General features: G+C 38.6%; 1 protein-coding gene across 2 annotated transcripts in view; it reads left to right on the plus strand.

Moving 5' to 3' along the window:
- PRKG2 (protein kinase cGMP-dependent 2) overlaps positions 1-25078 on the plus strand; it is an 81947-nt gene that overhangs the window by 8946 nt on the left and 47923 nt on the right. For both annotated transcript variants that reach the window (XM_008693277.1, XM_008693278.1), the window contains exons 2-5: positions 10458-10624; positions 14691-14804; positions 16226-16331; positions 19578-19641. In XM_008693277.1, coding sequence (XP_008691499.1) covers positions 10458-10624; positions 14691-14804; positions 16226-16331; positions 19578-19641 — 451 coding nt within the window. The remainder of the gene's footprint in view (positions 1-10457; positions 10625-14690; positions 14805-16225; positions 16332-19577; positions 19642-25078) is intronic.

Raw genomic sequence — 25078 nt, forward strand, 5'->3', positions numbered from 1 at the left:
TCTGGACGCTGCCCATTTCCTTGCTAGACTCACTGGAAATGGTATAGTAGAAACAGTATAGTCAAGAAAACAGTGTCCTTTTTCTCTGTGCTTGTTTGATCAAAGGGAAGCATCACCACTGACCTTTGTCTCCTAATAAGCAGCGCAGTCCGCTTGCCAGGAAGCCTCCCCTTTTCTTTCTGGAAGCCTGAGCAGCTCCACTCCGGTCACCTGACTTTTTCTAGGGTTTAAACTGCAATGGAATTCTCAAGAAAGGGAACATATCTAAAGCCAAGGATAAAGCTTTTCAGTTTTTAGACTCTTTTTGGAAGTGCCTTCTCTGTGAAAGATATGTTTCTTGTATTTATCCTTTGATTAAAACTGTTCCCTTTTCTTAAAGTCTCATTTGAAAATAATTTGTCTCCTCCCTTCCATGTGGACTCTCCTTCAAATTATTTGCTAGTCGTAGATATTTTAGTGCAGTCTTGTTGGACAGGTTTTTGTGAGGTGTTTTTATTTTGTTTTGTATTAGATATATAGCCAAGAATAGCCAGAGGATATCTTGTATATAATTCAGACCAAAATGCGAGCGATCAGGAACTCTCAGTGTCCATTTAAACCTTTCAGGAATATATGTTTATCATGTCCAATTAGTTTTAACTGGTAAACTTCAAGCAGCAGTTTGGGTCATCTTTTGGGGGTTTATGGATCAAGCTCTGGGAAATAGGAAGGAAAGAAAGTTCTAGAGCTTCCAGTCCCTTCTTTCCAGATCAGATGAGAAAAAGGTAGGTAAAAAGTGGACAAGATACTACCTGAAATTTCTTGGAAATAGAAACTCAGGGAAACCCAGGTGTATTAGTTTCTCTTGCTGTGCGATAAGCCACCACGAACCTAGCAGCTTAGAACAACGCATATTTGTTATCTCAGGGTTTCTGTGGGTCAGGAGTTTAGGCACAACAATTAGATCACCTGCTCAAGGTTTCACAAGACTGTAGTCAAAGAGTCAGCTCGCTGTGTTCCTTCCTAGAGCATTCTAGTGGAAGAAGGCCTCCTCCAAGCTCAGTGATTATTGGCAGAATTCAGCCCTAGGACTGAGCTCCCCATTTTCTTGCTGGCTGTCTGCAGAGGCTGCTCGCAGCTCCTGGTGGCTGCCCAGAGTTCCTAGCCATAGTCTTGCTCCCAGGTCTGTCCACAACACGGCAGCTTACTTCTTCAAGGCCAGTTGGAGAATCTTTTTACAGTTGATTAAGATGAAATCTTATATTAGACACTTGGGGTGACCCTCCCATCACTCTTGGCATTTTCTGTTGGCAAGGAGCAAAACACAAGTTCCATCTCTTTCAAGGGTTGGTGATTATACAGGAGCTTGACACCAGGGATTGGAGATCATGGAGCCGTCTTAGAATTCTGCTTGCTACACCAGGCCCTTTTGCTTTTGTGTTGTGAGATTCTCTGGCTGAGAATGTTGGCCGTGCTGAAGGTGTAAAGCCATATGTAAAAAAGTCCAGAGGGCTTGTACACGTGTGTTCATAGCAGCATGTTGTGAGCTATTTATCGTAGCCAAAATGTGGAAACAACCCAAATGTCCACTGATGGATGAATGGGTAAACAAAATACAGTATATACATACAATGAGATATTATTCAGCCTCAAGATAGGAAGGAAATTCCTTCTTTTTCATGCCACAATATGAATGAACCTTGAGGATATCATGTCACATGAGTAAGTCAGACCCAAAATGACAAATATTGCATTAATCCATTTATGTGACATACCTAATCCAATTTGTAGAGACATAAAGCAGAATTAGAGGTTGCCAGGGGCTGGGAAGAGCAGAGAATGGGAGTTATTGTTTAATGGGTTGAATTTTAGTTCAGGAAGATGAAAAAGGCTCTGTAGATGAATGGTGGTGATGGTTGAAACACAATGAGAATATATTTAATGCCACTACACTATACCCTTAAAAATGGTTAACATGGTATAGTTTATAAATGTGTATTTTACCACAATTAAAAAAAAAAATCCAGAGTCCTGGGGCTGACTGGACAGCATTGCCCCCAATATGCTAGGCTATGTTTCAGGTTCTATATGGTTTCCTGGGAAGAGGGAGAGAGGAATAATGATTTTCTCATTTCTGTGTTTATTTGTAATATTGCAGAGGAGAATAAGATATGGAAAACTCCTGCAACAGACATTAACTGATTATTGTTAACTAATCAATCACTGTTAATTGCTTGATAGTAATTGATGAATTGCTCCACGAGCCTTCAATGGAGGCTTGTTTCCGGTGCAGTGGGGATAAAGAGGAAAAGGACAACTTCAAGCTCCCTGCATTTTCTTGTTTACAGCTGTAATTCTTACCCTTAAGTGCACATTGTAGTCACCTGGGGAGTATTTAAAAATACTGATGCTTGAGGTTTAACCGCCAGGGAGTCTTATTAAATTGGTTTGAGGTGAGGGCCCTGGGCATCAGGATTTATAGACTCTCCCCAGAGGATCATAATGTGCGGGGACGACCATTGGGAGCTGGTATTTTGTTATAGGGACAGGCTTCCCTAGAGCTGACTCCAGAAATGCTCAGTTTGATAATTTAAGGGCAATACTCACTGCAGACTTTTCAGGGAACTATTTACCATTTCTAGCTAATTACCGTGCAGCACAATGACAGTCATGCATATCATTGAGTGTGTCAGATTAACTTCCTTGTAAATTTTGGTTTTCAACATTTCATTATTAAACTCTATTCTTGGATGCTCATGGGAATAGGATCATGTGCACACATTTAAGAAAGGGAGAGAGAAGTCTTTGTTGTGAGCAAGAAGTAACAGTAAACATGATTAAATTACAACCGTATTTAATTACATGGGCAATAGGGTGAGAGAGCGGACAGGAGAAAGTCATGCTCATTTTCTGATTACGCGTGGAATGATCTCATCGGTCTCATGCTAGTTTCTCAAATTATAAACTTGTGCATTTATCAGGTTTTTTTCTTGTTGGTTTATTGCTCAAAAGATATTTGGGAGCAGGAAAGAAAGAGATGCTTATTTTGCTTGTTATCTGTGGCTGGTTTACCAAGTAGCTGACATTTCTCATCTCCATTCTTGTCTCTGTACCCATAATTTTTAAACTTGGAGAAAGAATTTGAATGTCCATTAGCATTCTTAATCTTGTTGAGTTTCTCTTGGGTGCCAGGTGCGCTCGTAGATTTTAGGTCCTAAGAGGATGAAGAAAGCATGGCCACACAGTTGGAGATCACAGTCTCTTGGGGAAACGAAAATGTATTGCAGTCTTGTGTGATTCGTATTCTAAGAGGTAGGCATACAGAGGAAGGAGGGAGCGTACTTTGCTTGGTGGGATTGGGGAAAGCTTCATGGAAAAGATGATCTTGAGCTGGGTTTTGAAGGACGAAGGCTGGCAGGGAGACAAGGTGTCCTGGTACATTTGGGGACTTGTAAGTAGTTCAGTGGGCCTGTGGGTGCTGCGAGCGCCGGCAGGCCGAACAGGCAGCGAGGCTGGATTGTCAAGAGTTTGACCACCGTTGGGAAGGGGTCTCCCTAAATAAAATCAAGGCAGGTCTTAAGTATAGTTTTTAGGGCTGTTTTGACTTAAAGATTTTCAAGTTGCTGGTAACTTGCTGACTTAGAAGAAAAATTGCTATCCTGTAGGTAATATATTTTATGTGCAGGGCACTGTTTATACTGTGAACTCATTAAATTGTCATAGAAATGACCTGTGAACTGTGTTTATTGTAATTTTACAGCTGAAAAAACTCGAGATTAAGTGACTTGCCCAGGGTTCCACAGTTCATAGGGGGCAGAATTAGGAATTAAACCCTGGCATTGCGGGGCGCCTGGGTGGCTCAGTCGTTAAGCATCTGCCTTCGACTCAGGGTGCGATCCCGGTGTTCTGGGATCGAGCCCCGCATCAGGCTCCTCCGCTGGGAGCCTGCTTCTTCCTCTCCCACTCCCCCTGCTTGTGTTCCCTTTCTCGCTGGCTGTCTCTCTCTGTCAAATAAATAAATAAAATCTTAAAAAAAACCAAACAAACAAACCCTGGCATTGCGGCTCCAGATATTGTGCCCTTGACAAATACGCTTTACAATATGCTTTCTATCTGTATATATAATTAAGCTATGAAACGCCACACAAGTTGCATGGCCTCAACCTCTATGCTCACAAGAAATCCTTGAGAGATAAGAAAGAAGGCAGAGGCACTGGCCTCTGCTTGCGCTGAGCCTTATACAAAGAAGATCACAGGATACGTGCTATTGCCCAGCAAGAGCAAAGAGTGAGAACACAGGCCTCTAAAATTCAGGACCAGAGAAAGAAGATGTAGGAGGCTTCATAACAAGAACTGTTGGTGGACTTTGACCAGTTAAACTGCCCGAAGCAAATTAGAGGACTGAAATGTATTGCTTCCAAGAATGTGGATTATGTAAGCGGGGATGTAAAAGGATTACAGGAAGATCACGGATGCTGCTGCTGATGGGCGTGAATTTGAGATCCAGCCTGGCGGGAGGACTTTGAGCTGAGCTGAGTGTCTTGGCAGTGCCTCTTTGTTTCTCCCTGGTTTCTGAACTTTCCCGTTCCACGCTCCCTGCTCCACCCCGCCCCCGCAAAAAAACATGCTGCGACTACCCCCATCGCCAACTACTACTGCCATTTTTAAAGTATTTACTGGCACCTTATCTTAGTTAATGTGCATAATATTCCTATGAAGTAGATATGATTACTATGCTCTATTTCCAGAGCAGAAGTCTGAGATTCAGAAATGTTCAGTGACTTGTCCAAGGTGACACCACTACACTGTGGCAGAGCTGAGATTTGAACCTAGGATTTTCTGACTCCAAAGCCATTTACACATTTTATTTTTTTAAATGAACTTTTCATCGAATTTCACAAATAAAGTGAACAAGCCCATGTAACCAACAAACAGACCAGATAATAGAACATTCCCAGTACCTCAGTGCCTCTTTCTCCCTTCTGATCTCTACCCATTATCTACCTCAAAGGTAGCCAGTGTCTGTGCTAGGATTATCACAGATTGCTTTTTGCCTATTTTTAAATTATTTTTAAGATTTTATTTATTTACTTGAGAAAGAGAGCATGCACGAGTTGGGGGGAGGGGCAGAGGAGAGGGAGAAGCAGACTCCCCGCTGAGCAGGGAGCTGTAAATGGGGCTTGATCTCAGGACCCGGAGATCATGACCTGAGCCAAAGGCAGATGCTTAATTGACTGCGCTACCCAGGCGCCCCCATTTTTTTTTTTTTGAATTGTATTTTGATGGATTTATAGAGTATGTACTCTACCTAAGTCTAGCTTGTTTGGTTTATATAGTGAGATTCACTTGTGTTATTGTATGTGGCAGTAATTTATTAATAATTAATTATAGTTGCTGTGTAGTATTTATTGGGTGGTTATACCACAGTTTATCAGTTCTATTGTTGGACACTTGGTTGATTTTGGTATTTAGCAATTTTGAGTAAGGCTGCCATGAACATTTTTGCATCTCTCTCTCTCTCTGTATATATCTATCTGTATCTATATCTATCTATGTATACTCGCTATGTCATATATATATATGATTTATGATGGTTATATACCTAGGAGAGGAATTGTTGGGTACTACATTTTATGTAAGTTCACATTTAATATGACTCTTGATTTCGGCTCAGGTCATGATCTCAGGGTCATGAGATCAAGCCCTGCGTTCGGCTCCATGCTGAGTGTGAAGCCTGTTTGAGATTCTCTCTCTCCCTGTCCCTCTGCCCTCCCCCTACAGCCAGTCTCATGCAGGAGCGCTCTCTCTAAAAAAAAAAAAAGAAAAATAAAAAATAAAAAATAAATATTCTACTGTTCAAAGAACATACTCTGTATTGCTGAGATGGGCTTTATGGCTCACCATATCGTCAATATTCATGAAGGTTTTTGTGTACTTGACAAGAATGTGTATTCTGAATTTGTTGAATGCAATCATTTATTTTATTTTACTTTATTTTATTTTTAGAGAGGGAGGTGGGGAGGGAGGGAGAAAGAGAATCCAAAGCAGTCTCACAGTCCTGAGATCATGACCTGAGCCAAAAGCAAGAGTTGGACACTTAACCAACTGAGCCCCCCAGGTGCCCCAAATACAATCTTTTAAAATATCAATGAGGTCAAGAAATTAAGTTTGATAGTCAGTTGTTTAAAACTATATTCTAACTAATTTATGTCTGCTTGTTCTGTTAGTTACTTAAAGGAATGTATTAAAATCTCCCAAAACAATTGTGGATTAGTTTATTCTTTTATTTTTGTCAATGTTGTTTTCTATATTTTGATGCTATTTAATTGATTGCATACACATTTCGAATACTTATATTTCCTGATCACATCAATATGAAATATCCCTCTTTATTTCTAGAAATGTGTTTTTCATTTAAGTCTACTTTCCTATATCAAGAAACATTTTCTTTATAATTGGTGTTTATATAGGATAAAGATTCCTTTCTACCTCCTTACTTCCAAACTTTCTATATCCTTATCTTAAAGGAATGCTTCTTATAAGTAACACACATTTCATATTTCCTTTTTATTTTATTTTTCAATCTGACAGTCTTTTTTAAAATTCCAGTATTTAGTATATTTATCTTTAATATAAATACAAATATTTGCATATGAACATATTACTATTTGTTTCGTATTTGTTTCACTTCTTTGGTTTCTTTTTCTCTATTTTCTTGACATTTTCTAGGATTAATTAAATGCGTATTATTCCATTTTCTTTTCCGTTAGCTTTCTAGTTAAACATTCTTTGGCTCATCTTATAGAGGTTACCCTAAATTATAACATGCTTCCTTAATTTATTAAATTTCTAATATAGATTAATACTTTTATCACTTCTTGGACTTTAAATTATGTTTACTGCCATCCTCCCTGCCTCACAACTTGACTATTGTTCTCAAACATTTTATTTATCAAACATTTTAAAATCCACAAGGTATTGCTATTACTCTTTTATAAAGATGAGCTTCCTTTAGTCATGCACATATTTACTTTTTCCATTGTTCTTTCTTCATTCTAGCATCTATTAGTTTCCATCTGGGATCATTTTCTGTTTGTCTGGAGCTCTCCACTGTTATGAGTCTGTTGCCAATGGAATGACATTTTGAAATGTATTCGTTTTGCTTTTATTTTTGAAGGCTATTTTCACTGGGTAAAGATAGTGGAAATAGGCACTTAAAAGCTCTTTGGAGATATCCCATTGTCTCCTGGCTTCTGTTATTTCAGTTGAGGTGTAAGTCGGTCATATTGTTGGTCATTTGAGGTGATGTGTCTTTTCTCCAACTGCATTGTAGATTTCCCCCTTCCTGTTTGGTTTTCAGTAATTTGATTATGACAGTCCTAGATATGATTTTCTTAGGGTATGGTTATATGAAAGTCTGTATCTGATACCTACAATATATTGATCTGTTAGGTCTGTTTCTATTGTCTTTTCTTCTCTTGGTCTTCAGTCATTTGGTCTTTTATCTTGGTATGCCTGATGTCATACCAGATACTCTTTAGGGAGAAACTCTAGAGAAAATTTGCGTCTCTAGATTTTGTGAACATCCTACAGAAAACACCTTTGCTTGTGGCAGGCAGTCAGGCTAGGAGCAAATTATTTTAACCAAAATAGGAATTTGTCATTTTGAAGTTAATGTTCAGTCTTTTCCAGAGCTAGCCTCTTTTGTACTGGTGCTTACTCACAGGCTGCAGCCCTACAGATGTCCCATATGAAATCCCGTTTGTTTACCAGGATTCTTCCTTCATGGTGTGCCTTGAACATTAACTTTGGTCTTTCCAATCCTTTGAGACTGCCAAAACTCTGTTCAGCGCTGGGTTCAAATCAGCAAATGCCTTGAAGGGAAAAGCAGAGGTGAATGTCATGCTCATATTCTCTTGTTGATCGTGGCTTTTCAGGCTGTTGTTATGTCGATAGGTCTCCAGTGCTTTCAAACACATTTGTAAATATCTACTTTAATTAGCTTTTGAAGTTGTATTGTGTGAGCCCGGAGAGTTGTTCTGATAACAGCTGGTCTATCATAGTTGTAGAGGGAGTGAAAGTCACTGCTGTATGCTGCCTCTTAGAGAATTCAAGAGAAGACCCAGTCCTTTAAGATTTATAATCTAGTTTGGAGAAAAAGTCATCGAGAGAACTCTTTTCTAATAGTAGAATATATTATAAAGTTATACACTAAATTAAGTTAAAAGGATTTGGGAACTCTTCGAGGCCACGGACCATGCTTAACTAATTTTTATGCCCTAAGTAAATGTTTGATAAAATTTGTTGAATTGAATAGACATGAATACAGTACTCTAGGAGTTAAGAATAGACTGAACGGATTGTGTGAGCTACAGCATCGACACACGGTTGACTAGATCACAAAGGGAGAATTATAAGGTTTAAACTGATTGAAGGAAGAAGAAATTAAGTTAGAGTAGAAAATAGGGACTAAGCCTAAAGATAAAGCTGGCAGGCATAGGAGACAATGAGGATACCAGCCTATCTGAAGCAAGGGATTTGTTTTAGCAAGTAAGTACTGGATGGGTGGAGTGGAGTCATATGGTGGGAAATGGTCAATACCAGATTGTGAGCTGTTGCTTTTCTTCTATGGGCAAAAGGGTTTTCAAACTACTTCCATGGAATGTTCATAGAAGTTAAGCCAAAAGAAGAAATAAATAAAAAGACATTGAGGTTTGGAAACATTGGTTTAAGAGATTTGTTTACTGGAAGATTTCTTTGAACTCTGAAAGTATGTATTGTGAATTTGCAAAATTGTTCAAACTCAGCACACTTTTGCTTATAAAGGAAGAGCACTTCTTGGAACATATTTTGGGAAATTAGGCTATGTGGGCATTGATGAAACACTAGCTGGAATGTTAGGAGAACATAAAAGCCTATGAAAGCTGGGGCTTTTTTGGCATTGTACACAGTTCTACTGCTTGCTCTGAGAAGAACATGTAGCCAAAGTATTTTCTCGGTATATATTAATTGAATGAATTATTGGCTTTCGCAGATGAGGTAAAAATGAGATCAGGATGAAGTCAGGTTTTAACAAGAATAATCTGATAATAAAAGATAGAATAGACTACAGGGGAAAGAGGCTAGAAGCTGAAATGCTAAAAAGAAGCTATTAATGTCCAGACCTAAATTTTTTTCTTAGACTGTGGTGACATCCTTGAAAAGGGAAACTAGACGCTTGAAATGGATAACAGTGATTTTTTGGAAAGGGAAATGACAAGATTTGGTGATACACTGGTGGCAGGAGGAAGTAAGTTCTCAAGGTACTCAGAGAGTTTGTGTAGCTCTGAGGATGAGGGCGTCATTGTAGGACTGAAGGAATTTCTTCATTCTGTTTTCTTCACATAGCCTGATGGGTGGGGTCATGAAGGAAGTATCCAATCTGTGAAATTTTACTTTACGTCTGAGAACTTTCTGTGTGGAAAAATATCACAAGTTTTAAAACAGTAAATACAGAAAAATCCGATTTTTAGAAATCACGCTGAGTTTGACTGAAAGCAAATATGTTGTGCAGAGATTCTGACCTAGCCCACGAGGCCACTCTTCTGCCAGCTCAATAATTCTATGATAGCTACATGTACAGTATGATAATTAAAACTTTTGAAATTTATGGTAATAAGATTGGGTAATTATTTTGAGCTACTTCTTTTCCAAAAGAAAACAGAATGTTGGAGGGCAATGAACAAGAGAGCCTTGGATTTGGGGAATGAATAGGTTATGAGACTGGAAATATATGTTTTGTCTAGTCTAGACATACTGAGGGTCAAAACCTAGGTGAACCCAGTCTACCACCATCACCCTCTGTTTCTGATCGAACCTGGCGAGTCCCAAGGAGCTGTCTTCTTCAGCTCAGGAGAGGCAATAGATGTACAGTCTTCAGACTCACAGACTTAGATTTAAATCCTAGGGGGATTAACTTGCTTCTTACTTTTTAGTCTATTTATCCAGAAAGTAGGAATAGTAATTTTCTCACAGGATAGTGGTGAAGATTAAATAAAATATAAGATAACTGCTACTATAGGCATTATGCATGCAAATATGTATGAATAAATGAATACCATGTGGTACTTTCTTAAATACCAGATTTTCTTTCCATCCAAAAAATCATGTCTCCATTACTATTACTAATATTAATATTATTTATATGCATCTAGAGATCTTGAGAGAGGCTATATTTGTGATGATGACAGCAAGGAGTGATAATAAAATTGATGTGATGTCAATTACAGAAAACTATTCAAAAATATTTTCAAAGGTTTTACATGTGAAGTATGGTAGTTATAAGGGTCAGTGTTGGTGGGGCTAGAAAAAAAATTTGTCCCTCCCAGAAAAGTTGTAAGTACATAGGTGGTAATATCAGGAATCTAAATGAAATAAATCTAAATAGCACAACACGGTTTTTGTTAATGTAACTTGCCATCTCTTTTCCATTATGCCAGTGAGAAGAAGCTCATTACAGACGCCCTTAATAAAAATCAATTTCTAAAGAGACTGGATCCTCAGCAGATCAAAGACATGGTGGAATGCATGTATGGGAGAAACTACCAGCAAGGGAGTTACATTATTAAGCAAGGAGAACCAGGAAACCATATCTTTGTGCTAGCAGGTGGGTTTAACAGATTTTTCCAGTTATCATATAATAAATACTTTGCCTATTGTCTTGTGATTTTTTGGAAACATTTATAAAAATGCAAAACCAGTAGCTCTGTTTATATAAAACGTAACTGATTTGAGTTCATGAAATAGTAACATTGTTGATCTAATCATACTGGTGATAGTAATATTTACTGAATGCTTTTTATACGTCAGCCACCCTATTGAGCACTTAATGGAGAGATCTCATTTCATCTTCTCACCAACTCTGTTAGGCAAGTGCTGTTATCTCCATATTACTAACGCGGACTTTGTCACAGAGAAGTTAAGTAACTTAGGAAAGGCCACGAAGCTCCTGAGTGGTGGAGGTAGAATACAAATGTAGACGGTCTGACTTGAGTCCATACTTTTAATCACAGTGCCACTCACTCAACAGCTGCAAAAAAGGTGTTTCTATTCAAAATACCGCTGGTTATGTTGACATTTTTAGGTTGTTGTAGGAGGATAAAGAAAAGGTTTTTTTTATGATTCTGTGAAATATTTTGGTTATATATGAATGACTTTGAAGGATAATTTAGATATATGTAAGCAACATATGAATCAAATAGAAAGCCTTAAGATTAACATTGGTGTTTTTAGAACCCTTTAAATGGTTTTCTACATATATGTTATAGGAACATGTTTATATGCTGGATAGATAGGCAAAGGATTTCTTAAATACATATCAAATGCATGCCTTACAGTGGTACTCAAAAAAATGATATTAGATACAGAAGTAAGACATTATCTGAACAAGGCATATGCTTATTGAACACCTTATCAAATTCTGAATCCCCCACTTTTTGAGTCTTAGGGAGAAAGTTAAAGTGGCTTACCCAGATGGAGTGGTAAACTGAGATTTGCTGTGATCTTTTATTTTCTACTGTTAGTTCCTGGCAATCTAAGAATGCTTTTATGATCCTTGTTTCCTTAGGGCCTTAGGTATGGGGCAGAAGTTGCCTATCCAAAAAAATTAATAAACATTTATTATTCTATTTATACTATATGAAAGATTGTTTTCATATACTTTGATTCTTCAGACATGCTAGTTTCATAAATATTGGTGTTTATTTGCCATAAACATCTTTGTAGACACCCTTGAAATTATACAGTCATTCTCAAGTAATTATTCTACCCAGGAAGTGAATTATAGTCTGAATTTAGCCAGCCTTCTAGTTTTTAGGGACGGACGATCTAGAGCAATTTCCTCCTCTTTCAGCTTTTCTCTTGGCCATTTCACTTCTACTTTAGCAAAACCAGAAGTTCCGACAAGAAAAGGTAGATCATTAACTCAACAAATTTTTTATGGAACCTGCTAGGAAAGGATGAGAAACTCATGTCAGCCCATCTTGTTCCTTGCCAGTGACTCTGATGAAGGGCGAGGGCAGAGAAGAGTTAGAACAGAAGCCAGCATCAATACAGTCATTGAAATCAGGCTACAGCACACATGGCAATGAAAAGTGATCAGTTTCTTCTTTGAATTAATTACGGTGTTATCTAAGCACTGACTTGCCTGATGTAATTGAGCAAATTAATTAAAAATCTCCCCTTATAACATATGGCATGAATAGCCTATAATAATAAAAGCATATTTTGCTTAAACTTTTGATATTCCATATAATTCTTCAGTATTGCACAAGTACCATGAGTCACAGTCAATTAGGAAAAAAACTTGAAATGCATGACGATCCATGATATCAATTCCAACAGTACCACTAAGTGGTTTCAATGGAATAGAATTTAGTTGTAATGAGAAATTATTAAATTTTGTATTATATCTGTAGGATTTGGAGCCAAAACAGAGTTTATTTCTTACAATTTCAGTTCTATCAGCATAAGTATCTTTTGTGTTCCGTCCACGCTGTTTCTCTGGCTGCTGGACCAGTTTCTAGTACAACACGGGTACTCAAACCCAATTTGGTGAATGGATGGCTGGAGAGAGGTGACCCAGAGCTGTTTAGTGGTGAATTAGGAGAAGGAAAGAATAATTCTTCACGGGAAAGAATAACCCCACCATTTTTCTTCCTCTATGAATGTAGGTCTTTTTTGCATAGACTGCGAGGTAAGGTTTTCTTTGCACTTGTTTAAAGGGAAAGGAGAAGAGAATCAGCAGGGCAAAAGAATTGTGAGTTTTCCTGACATGCTGTCTTTCTCTTCCCCCAACTGTTGCTTAGATAAAGATTAATGTCAGGCACTTGTTCTCACTTTCATAAGACTTAACTTTTTTTAGAGCAGTTTTAGGTTTGCAACAAAATTGAGAGGGAGATACAGGGATTTTTCCATACTCTCCTGTCCCCACACATGTGTAGCTTCCGCCATTATCAACATCACTCACCAGAATGGTACTTTTTTTTTCTAACCAGGGATGAACCTCTATTGCTATATCATGAAAGTCCATAATTTATCATAGGGTTCACTCTTGGTGCTGCACCTTCTGTGGGTTTAGGCAAATGTATAATGACATCCATCGTTATAATACCATGCAGACTGTTTTTCACTGCCCTAAAAATTCTCTGTGCTCCACCCGTTCATCTCCCCCAACCCCATCCCTGGCAACCACTAATCTTTTTATTCTCCCCATCATTTTCCCTTTTCTAGAATGTCATCTTGCTGGAATCATAGAGTATGTAGCCCTTTCAGACTGACTTTTCACTTAGTAGTATGCACTTAAGTTTCCTCCCTGTTTTTTCGTGGCTTGATAGCTCCCTTCTTCTAAGCACTGAATAATATCCCGTTGTCTGGATGTACCACAGTCTATCTGTTCATCCACTGAAGGACATCCAGGTCATTTCTAAGTGTTGGCGGTTATAAATAAAGCTGCTATAAACATCTGTGTTCAGGTTTTTGTGTGGATCTGAGTTTTGAACTCCTTTGGGTAAATACTAAGGAGGACAGTTGCTGCATTATATGGTAAGAGTATGTTTAATGTTGTAAGAATTTGCCACACTGTCTTCCAAAGTGACTGTCCCGCTTTGCGCTTCCGTCGGCGATGCAGGAGAGTTCCCGTTGCTCCACGTTTCACTAACATTTAGTGTTATCAGTGTACCAGATTTTTGTCATTTTGCTAGGTGTGTGGTGGCATCTTACTGTTGTTTTGATTTGCATTTCTCTGATGACATATGATGTGGAGCATAGTTTCCTATGTTGATTTGCCATCTGTTTATCTTCCTCGGTGAGTGTCTGTTAAGCTCTGTCACCCATTTTTAAATCAGATTGTTTGTTTTCTTTTTGTTGAGTTGTAAGAGTTCTTTGTGTATTTTGCAAGACATTCTTTTATCAGATGTGTCTTTTGCAAAAATATTTTCTCCCAGTCTGTGGCTTGTCTTCTAATTCCCTTGATACTGTTCTTCTCAAGCACTTTTCTTTGCAACTTCCATTTATTAATTCATTTCAGTGATTGAGGGGTTAGACCACAGTGGAGGCATGGTGAGGTTACTTACCCAAAGTTATACAGCCAATGATTGGACAGAGCCACGCAGTCGGACTGGGCCAGTGCATTCCTCAGTTAGGACAAGGTAGTCCTTCTGTTAATGTGAACAGCTAAGCTGCGTTTTCAAGACATACAGGGATTGTTGTGTCCCTTGCACAAGAGAAATTGTCTTATGTGCTGCATTTTTATGGGGTAGAATGAATTTTAAATACAATACTTGCCATCCACTGCTTCAGGGAAAGATCTTTGTAACAATGATAGTAATATTAACAATAGCTAACACTAATACAGCATTTACTATGTGTTCTAAATTCCCTACCTATATTAACGTATTGAATTCTCACAACAACTGTATGAAGTAAATATTATTAGTAGTCTTCCCATTACTGACAAAAAGCCTCAGGCAAAGTAGGTAACTCTTTCTTTCAAGGTGATCAGCTAATATGGCCAAGTTGCTTTCAGTCTACACTCTCCACCACAATATTATAATGAGAATCATAAGATATCTTGCCGGTATGCTTTGTGTACTTTCTGATTGTCTTATTTTTGTAATTTATGGAATCTAGATGGGTTTTGATTGTTTGTGTTTTTCTTTAATTCTGACTGATAGAGGGCCGACTGGAGGTGTTCCAAGGGGAGAAATTTCTATCATCCATCCCTATGTGGACCACGTTTGGGGAACTAGCCATTTTATACAACTGTACGAGAACTGCCTCTGTGAAAGGTAACAGGGGATGAAATGTTGTATTTTTGAATTGTTGCCCAATGTTTATGACAATCTGAGTCGCTGTTGCCTGCTGAGTATTTTTGTCTCCCGTTGTGCCCCACGTGCTCCTGTTAATAGAAATGCTGTGCTTACAGGACTTATGTTGAAAGTGCTTGTCTAAACAATTCAAATTAAGAGAACCTCTCTGTCAAGTACCTGCACATAAAATATGAAAATGGCTTCATATTACTGAATTATTCCTAATATTTGCTTTAATTGCCACTTCACTTTTTTTTTTTTTTTTTTACTGTGTAAACATCTGCCTTTGGCTCATCCAGAATGTTTGCTTTTCATTCTCCATGATGTTCTGATCATATTCTAAACCAGAAAAATTAATGAAACCAAGGAAAATATATAAATATCAAAAGGGATGTGAATTAATTGGTGAGAGTTTTCTTGAGTGACTTTTGGGATTAGTGTAAGGGTTCCTGTTTTTATTGACTTTATTCATGGAAATCTTGGGCAGAATTACTCAGGTGCGTTTCTCAGTGTTTAGGACTGGCTGAAGCATCTCAGAATTGCTGCAGGATTTGATAAAAATGCGGATTCTGGGGCTTCACTCCAAACCCAAATCAGAATCTTTGACACTGGAGCCTAGGGATCTGTATTTTTAACAAGAATGTCAAGATAAATCTAATTCACCCTTAAGTTTGGTAAACCAAAGCTTTGGATTTTGATTTACTTTATAGGCTCTCATTACTTCTTTTTTAAAAAGATTACAATTGTAATTTCATCTAGATCTTTTAGAGCTGCAACTTCTGCTCTTCTTCCTTTTTAGATTTTATTCTTGCTTTCCATGTCTTTCCTATAAAAAAATTGTCTCAAAATCTGTCTTGCATAATCTCTATGAAAATGATTTGTATGCACTTTATACAAAAGTAACCATAGAGATCCTTAAAATATATTGGCTCTCATTAGCTACAATGTCTGAAAAACATAAAAGACATAAAAACATACTCATACACTGAGAGATCTTTAACTTCCAATTATCTACTTGTGAATTCTTCCCTCTCTGATCTAGCTACAAGTTGGCTGGTTTTCTCTTATATCACAGCACAAATCTGAAATACATCCTGATGATGTAGTGTGTAATTAGGAATTGCAAACTAATTTTGATATCATCCTAAGCAAAACATAATTAGAGAGGAAATCTTTTGCTACTCACTTCCAAATCATGGTTCATTTCAAAGCCAAAGATGATTTTATAAAATTACCCACTATTTATGTCACTACTTCCTTCCATTTGCGTGTTAAATAATGCATTTTCCAAGAAATATCATTTTATGAGAATATATGAAAAATTTAATGATTAACATTTTGGAATGTTTTCTTAATGTGGGGCTAAACAATATTTTATTATTTTCTTGATTTTTCTAAAGCTATTACCAATGTTAAAACGTGGGCCCTAGACCGAGAGGTATTCCAGAATATAATGAGAAGGACAGCTCAAGCTAGAGATGAACAGTACAGAAACTTCCTCAGAAGGTAAGGATAACACATTGGTGGAAAGAGCAGAAGATGGTGTAGCCTTATTGTGGATATATTGGTTTTATCACAGTAATTATTTTACTACAGCTTTTCTCATTTAAGCATTTTTCACATGACTAAATCACAGGAACAAAAGTATTCCCTTGCAGTAAATGCTACTTTGTAAAAAAAATTATTTTTAATTCCAGTGAGCCTTGCACACTGATTTATTCCTTTCACTGATTTTGCCCTTGTATTGATAGAGTCATTGTATAGAGTGTAGAAAAACGTGCAAAAAATCCTAAAGTATTCACCTGGGTTGCTCAGTTGACTTTGAAAGACATCCTATAATTTGGAAGTGGATAGCAAAAGACAGTCTTCCTAATAATGCCTTGGTTAGGATAATATCAAACCTAATTTACTTTACTATCTTTAATTACTTTACCTGAGACATTTTTTCTCCTTTGTATAATCACACCATCTTCCAAATTATTATTATTTGTAGCAAATTAACTTGCCAGAAATGCGACTATGCTTGTCATGATGACACAGATCCTTGGAACATATTTTGTGAGCTATTCTGTACTCCCCCCCAAAACTTGGAAGCATCAATTCATAGAGAAACAAACACCTATCTCACTGAAAAAGCCTGTTATGAATATAAAAATATTTTTGGAGACTATAAGTTCTTTATTTAAACTATTTCTGTGTTTCTTTGTGGGAGTTTTGACAATCTCTAAAGCTGTAGTACATACTGTAATGAAATGTTACCTGTGGTAAGTGATAATAATAATAATAATAATAAATTGTAAGCTCTTTTTAATTATAGTGATTTCATCTTGCACAACTAGCCTGCAAAGTCAATGATTTTAGAGCTGAACAGTGCCTAGTATATAGTAAGGACTCAATAAATAGTGAATAAATGCATTGCTAATCAATAGAACATTGTAGGTGTTAAGGGTTCCCCTATAGAATCTTGCTGATTTATCCTCCCAGTTTTAACACTGGCTCCTGGCAAAGAGCTGCAGTAACAAGAAGCAGGTACCTTACCGAAATGCCAACCAACGCCTCTGCTAACGTGTTGTGGGGTCTACCTGAGTCTAGGTAATCTAAAAATTCCAGCATCTGAGCAACACAGGTCAGCACTAAAAGCTCATGAGCTACACTCATACAAGGGCCAAGAGGGGATAACTAAATCAGCCAGTGCTCTGTGAGATAAAACTTGAGCCACCAGGCATTGCATTTCATTCCCTTGGAGTCTAGAGTGTTCTGTCTTAGTAGAAGGAGCTCGGAGAATTTACTGGTGCATACACCTTCTTTCCTTTTGTCTTCCTTTTGTTATCTCCTTCATGCATCCATCTATCAAATACCCAGTGCCAGCCCCTAAACGTTGGGGATTCAGTGACGATCCAGATAAACCTTATCTCTTTCTTTATAGAAGGGAAACAGACTAAAGATTCTTCCTCATATCAATTTCCTCACTAATCCCCAAGGGTGACAGGTTTACAGGAGAGAATTTTCACTAACATTATAGATCCCAGTGCAGACCAGAAGCAGAACCTTCGCAAGGAGCGTATGTTAATCAATGGCAAGTTCTGGTTACCTTTTACCTTTTCCTTCACAGGAAGGTAGATTAGAGAAAGACGTTTCACTTGGTTTCATAATACACAGTAAGGTCTTTCCCCATGTACATCTTTTTGTTATGAAGTATGTGATATATGTATAAAAGGTATATAGTACATATGTAAGTTATAAAACACGATAACAAAATGAGTGTCATCAAGCTACTTACTGCCCAACCTAAGAATTGGAACATTAACAACTTTGATTGGTGTTCTCACGTGCTCCCCCATTCACTTCCCAGCCCCCCACGTGCCCCTTCTTGGGAGTGGTCTGTATTCTGAAGCTTAGTAGTCATTCCTTGGTATTCTTCATTACTTTGCCTATAGCTTGATTTAACTTACCGTGACTCAGTTTTTTACTCATTATTTTTTCCTATTTCATCCATCTGGTTAGTTCAGCCATTTCTCCTGTTGTAGAATTTGATCATCTGACTCTACTCCAGTGTGTTTAGCTGTTCTCTAATTGGGGCATGCTCTAGTGTTTTGAAATTACAAAGGATTCCGTTGACAACATTCTTATCGACATCTGCTGCCTGCGTGCCTCCCTGTGCACACGTGCAAGGGTCAGTCTAGAGCTAGCTATCTTTTCAAAAATTAGATCCAATCATGTATTTTGGGAGTAGCATCATTTTTTCCCTTAGAGGTGTCAAATTTTAGATGGTATGAAAGAAGTATTTATCTTCTGGAAATTATATCAACAGTCCTGAGTAAAAGTGGGTAAGGTAGAAGAGAAATTTCTCTAAAAGAATAATTTTATCATTTGACTGGTTAATCACACTGAGTGGAATTGCTGATTTTTTAAAAAATATTTTATTTATTTTTTGAGAGAGTGTGAACACCAGCGAGGGGGAAGGGCAGAGCGAGAGGGAGAAGCAGACTCCCCACTGAGCAGGGAGCCCAGTGGATGACGATGGATGATGGATGATGGATGATTACCTGGGGCTTGAACCCTGGACCCTGGGATCCTGACCTGAGCTAAAGCCAGACACTTAACCACCTGAGCCACCCAGGCACCCCTGATTTTTTTTTTTCAAATAGTTAACTTCCAGTATTCTATTTCATTCTCTGAGTATCATTATTATCTGTAAAAATGTTCCTATTACATGCCCCTGGTTACTATTAATTTTAAAAGACAGTACAGTATGAATAATAATCAAAGATCATTTCCATGCTAATTCCTACATTCCCCCCTGGATTCAGCCTTTACTTAATTACAAGGATTCAGATGAAGATCTGATCCTCTTCTGGGGGCAGAGCTCCTCACTCATGCTAAAAAAAGAGATACTGAGATGTGGAGGGAAACACATTTCTGGATGTGATTCACTCTGAAAACCAACAACAAATATAAAGTGTTTCTTTTTTTTCCCCAAACAGACAAAACTTGACTTTTTTCTATTTAAGGCATCTTATTATTTTTATTTATTTGCCTATGATAAATATCTGTGACTAATGTGGTTTTATAATTTCAGTGCATTTGAAATTCAGTTATTTATGTGCGTTATATTTTGGAGGTTAACTTTGGAAAAACTGAAGTGCATTATATTTTTTTTAGAGGCAGGTAAAGTTTTTTTGAACTACATATAGGTGCATATTTTTGGTTTAATTCAGGAAGATAACTAAAGGTTTCTTTTTAATTTTGAAGTGTATCCTTGCTGAAGAATTTACCTGAAGAAAAACTAACCAAGATCATTGACTGCTTGGAAGTGGTAAGAAATTTTAAAGGAAAAAGTATAATTCATTAAAAGACTGTAGAATCTAGTTGCTATTAGCACTGTAAACGAATAACAAGGAAACTATGGTAGGTCGCCAGTCTGTAGAGACCAAGAGCCTTTCTCTGTTGTGAAAAACCTCAGACCACCTCACATGGAACTGAGGGGCTGGGATGGATTTAGGCAACTCTACCGGAATGTATAAAAGGAAATTGGATTTGCATGTGTAAAGTGACATCTGATTTATATACTTTAATCTTTTTGGTATATTTTATAAAACTAATCTGCCTTACTCAAGAGGCATTTGATTTTCTGCAGTTAACATCACAATCCCATGTAGAGTTTTCCCAGTATAAAGCAGTCAGCGATGCTTAATTAGGTAATGGAGTAGAGAAGGATATATTGGAGCTTGTGGGAACAGCCCTTTGAATCAGGCTATGAAACAACTCCGTACTTGAAAACTCAACACCATGAAAAGACATTTAAAAACCCTTGCATTTAAGGAGCACTTTACCTATTTTAACATCCAGGGGAAAACAGCATATTGGAATGTGTTCAGAAACTCATATGAGGCATCACCCAGATGGTTGGTTCTAGTCCAAGTATAGTCAAGTCTTTTTGTGAATAAAGCTTTTATAACACGAACCTTGGATTCTAATGATACGCGTTCTTTGAAAACCTCTTCAGATTTCAGAGATTAAAATTCAACACAAGTAATTTCTCTCTGATTTGGGCGGGGGAGTCAATTTCATTGAAACCAAAATGGCTTTTACGGAATTAAGGGAGGTAAGGAGTAGTCAAGAAGTCACATGCCGACTTGAAGCTTTTATAAAGCTGTTCTCAGTGGGAGATACGAAAATCCCTGCAAGGCTGATTGTTGACAGATTCATGCCTCTGTCAATCACAATATACAATGTAAACTAATATCTGTTGAGAAGGAGCACTGACCATTTTATCCTTAAGTGTAAGTGACACCAGTAATGTTTCCATTTACAATTCGTGGAACCTATCCAGCAGTTTATCAAGGACAGGTCATGATGACACAGTGCCTGGCCTTGTGTCCCCAGAGTGTTCAGATATGGAGTCATTTTCAAGAGGACTGCTTGCCCTGCATCTGTTGGGATTTTCCCAATGTAACATAACTCCAATCACAGATGTTACAAATTAATAATTCATCCTAATTTCTGAGAGTGTGTGTGTTTTAAAGCTAGAGTAGCCCTATATTTTTTTTTGTTAACTGAGGAAATCTGTTTTTAATATAATACTAATAGAGTAGATTCACCAGAGGGGAATTCCATGCTGACAGCAAATATTAAAATTTAGTATCATTAAAAATAAATGGTAAATTAGACATATTTATTGCAGCCACAGGCAATAGTTACAGAATATATAGATGGGGGCGCAAATCCAGTATTAATTAACACACAATTTGAGTTTGAAAGTTCTCATCTTTTAAAACGCCCTAGAAAGGCTTTATTATATCTCAGCATTTGCAGACAGCAGCACAGTTTATAAAGGGCCCTTTATTCATACCTGGCAAACAAATGTGTCTCCATAGCGTGTGAAAATTCTCAAATGCAAAAGTGATTAACAAGGGAGTAATGGGATCTATTTAGCACTAAGAAAAGCACATAATTTACCAGCATAGCTCGGACTAATGACCCATCAACAGGGTCCTGACAACAGCCAATCACTAATGCATTGGAGTTATAACAGAACGCCTGCTGAGTTCCAGGACCAGCTGTCCCACAAACTGGCTCCATAATCTTTGAGAAAAACAGGCTGAATCTGGCATGGTGTTTAGGAATTGATTTGGGAGGTTTTTAATTTTTGTGTGGGGGTGGGGAGGAGATATCAGAATTTCCCGTCACTAACCTGTTGATCTGGAGTGTTTGTGAAGCCTTTGACTCCTGCATCTAGACCAATGGCTCCAAGTGTTCAGTATTCCGGTAGCATTTCTTGCTTTCGCTTAACTCACCCAGAACACTCGGTTCTAGAGGCAGACATCACCTTTAAGCCTCTTCTTGTGTTCTGACGGGAAAGCAGCACCAACACATTCAAGAGTTAGCTAGTGAGCCTCATGAAGCATGATGGAGATTCTGAATGCAGTGTTAGTGTTAATGGTAATGAAAATGATCGTGTGAATTGTGCCGTTGTGCAGTACGGAGCACAAAAGTGGGCAGAGTTTCTGTTCCCACACACAGGAAGCATGGGATTTGACAGTGGTTGACCAAAACGTCACCTCACTCTTTGTTACAGAGCTTTGGTACATGACCCAGTGACCCTCTACCCTGTGACTCTGACGTGCCATCTTTCATGAAAGTGGAGGTGTAGTAGGAGTGGGGTAGGGGTGGGGTCCTGTGGAAGGTTGTTGCCCTGACCCACATCACCTGTGGTGCTGCTTGAAAGCCAGGTTCCCAGGCACCACCTCGCACTTACTGAATTCGAAACCCTGGGGTACCGGCCCAGAAATATACACTTCAACATTTGATGCGACTCTTAAGCTTATTAGAGTTTGAGAAGCACTAATTTAAAGTTATGAATAGAATACATATAGAGTTTGCCATAGTCTATCTCTTTATTCAGGAATTTTCCATTTTTCATAATTTTTTAAAAATCTTGTTTTCTTTCTTACAGTTCCTGCTAACACCTGCATAAACCAGAGGGTTTTCTCATTTTAATGATTACATTGAGAGTCATAAGAAAGTTGAGATAATTGTGGATTTTGCCTGTTTGTGGACCTGTTAGCTAAAGGTGGGGGCAGCTGGGTGTCATAGAAAGTTCACTAGTCCAACGTGTGGAGATTAGTGTTTATGGTCAAGCTTCTGTCACTAACAGCTGTCAAGTAATTCCTGTAGGCAGTAGGGTTTCCTCCTCTACAAAGAAAGGGTGTGTCGGCCAGATCTCTACAGGTTCTTTCAACGTTTCAGTTACAGAGTTCTAAACAGTCGGTTCACCCAAGTTAGAGGAATTTCTGTTGGCTTTCATTTTGTAGGCTCTAGTTCCTTAGAAATAAGCGATCAGATACTAAATTTTGCCTGAATGGTTGATGAGGGTCCCCCTGCTTTAAAATTTCTAAGGTGTTTTAACTATCATACTTATCATACTTGGGCAAACAAAAAATTGTTGGTAACAACAATTTTAATTGTATACAGTTTTTTAAACAACAAACTTGGGTGCATAGTCACACAATTCCAGGAGTGGGGACGTGTGTGTGTGTGTGTGTGTGTGTGTGTGTGTGTTGTACATCTGATTGTTTATCATCAGGACTTCTTTGTTTTTTTTTTTAAAGATTTTTTATTTATTCATTTGACAGAGATAGAGACAGCCAGCAAGAGAGGGAACACAAGCAGGGGGAGTGGGAGAGGAAGAAGCAGGCTCATAGCGGAGGAGCCTGATGTAGGGCTCGATCCCATAACGTCAGGATCACGCCCTGAGCCGAAGGCAGACACTTAACCGCTGTGCCACCCAGGCGCCCCATCAGTACTTCTTTGTAATGAAGATTTCTAGCCACACATTAAAGATTTTAAGGGCGCTATGGCCTTGCTTCTTGGTCTTTGTCCTCCCTCACCTTGAGGGAGGCATTCAGGCTCTAGTTAGAGGCATTCAGGCGCTAACATTTTCTAGGTATCACAGAATGAGCATTTTCTGTACAGCAAAAAACTCTTTGTATCTTTAGCTACTACTGTTTGTATAGTTTTCTTCTGACCTCTACCTCTCAGTCTGCCCCGGGATTGATTCCCTTAGTTTCTCCCTCTTGCTAACACCAAGTAACTACTCTCAGGGGTTCCGCACATCTTCTTTTAAGATATGTTTTTCAGACTCCGGGTCACAACTCATTAGTAGATCAGGAAATTAATTTGGAGGAACATTTTTTAAAAATTTCAGAGTAGTAAGTATAAGGATTAGTTAAATACGTTTTCGTTTTATATACATGTCTATGTGTGCGGATGCTTGCATAGATGTAGTTGGATGCATATGTAAAATGTATTTTTTACCGTAAGTCCGAGTAAAAAATGCTTGAAAATCATTGCTCCAGAGGTTAGGGTCTATGGCTTCTTGGTCCTATAAGGGCCCCCTTTGCAATGTAACCACAGGACAATAACCACACTGTTTGCATTTCTCTTTTTGGTCTTGGCGACCACCCTGGCTAGACTGGCTGCACTCCCCAGTTGGCAAACACTGGCCAGTCTAGCATCATAGCCTGTACTTACCACTGTGTATTTTTGGTCTGACCTACATCCACAGCCTTTTCTGATCTGTGAAGTTACTGTCAACACACTGGGAGGTATTATTTATCTTCCTCCCGTGGTTTTGGGTGACAAAGAACCATCCCTCGGAAAAATACCACTAGGAAGTTTGCCCCTCAGGAAACAATAAAGCTCTTTCTCAGTGCTCCCTTTCAAGCTTACCTGTAGCGTCTCTGACGGACAGGAATGAAAGCCGCACATCCGCACACACCGAAGGCTTTATAATCACTGAAGAACAGCTACCAGCACTTTGGAAATTCTCCACGTTCATTCTGTTCCATGTGGGTAGTGGGGACTGAGATTGGGGTGGGAACGGGAGAGACTATAGAGCAGACTGTCTGAAACGGGGACAGCTAACAGGACACCAGCCGTCCCAGTGAGAGAGAATTGAACGGTAGCGGCGTCATGGAAATGCTCAACTGTGGAGTGGGGTCACTCACTTAAACACCAAGGCTCAGCGTCATCTCAACTGTAAAATTGAGCTTGTATGTGGCGAAGGTTTGTGATAAAGCTAAAATGAGAGAGAATAGAGAATTGGAGTAAGCAAACTGGGATACCAGAAACTCAAAATACCATTTTCCAAACAAAGTAGAGGTTTGTCTCTTGCTTACATAGCAGCCCAGGGAGGATAGTGTCAGGTAGCTGCACGGAGCCATTTGGGAACTCAGGCTAAGGCCTAGAGGATCCCTCTGCCGAGATCTCTCTATGAAGACATGCCTGAAACAGCTCATGGACCTGGCCGGGAGGTGGCATGCAGCACTTCAGCTCAGGTTCTTTGAGCTAGAAGTCAATCACATGCGGCAGCTCACAGGGAGGCTGGGGAGTGCAATCAACCTGGACAGCCATGTGTACTGTGGAAGGCTTGGATGCCCAGCTCACGGGCTCTTCACAGGAATTCAGGGTCACCGGGTGCCTAGTGTTTATCAAATGTGCTATCAGATGCCTTAGCTACGCTACCCAACATTCGGTGTGGTAGGTCATGCCATTGTAATTCTATAGAAAAGTAAACAGAGGCCCAGAAAATTTAAGTAATGGTTAAGCAAACCATAATGATCTCCCTCTACAACATGGCAATCATTAATTATTTACTATATTTCAGGTGTCTTATTGCATGTGGTAGCAGAATGGACCCCCCCCCCAAAATGTCCCAGACCCTAATCCCCGAAATGTATGAATATGTTACG

This window comes from Ursus maritimus, unplaced genomic scaffold (assembly GCF_017311325.1).
Source record: "Ursus maritimus isolate PB19 unplaced genomic scaffold, ASM1731132v1 scaffold_8, whole genome shotgun sequence".
Taxonomy (NCBI): Eukaryota; Metazoa; Chordata; class Mammalia; order Carnivora; family Ursidae; genus Ursus; species Ursus maritimus.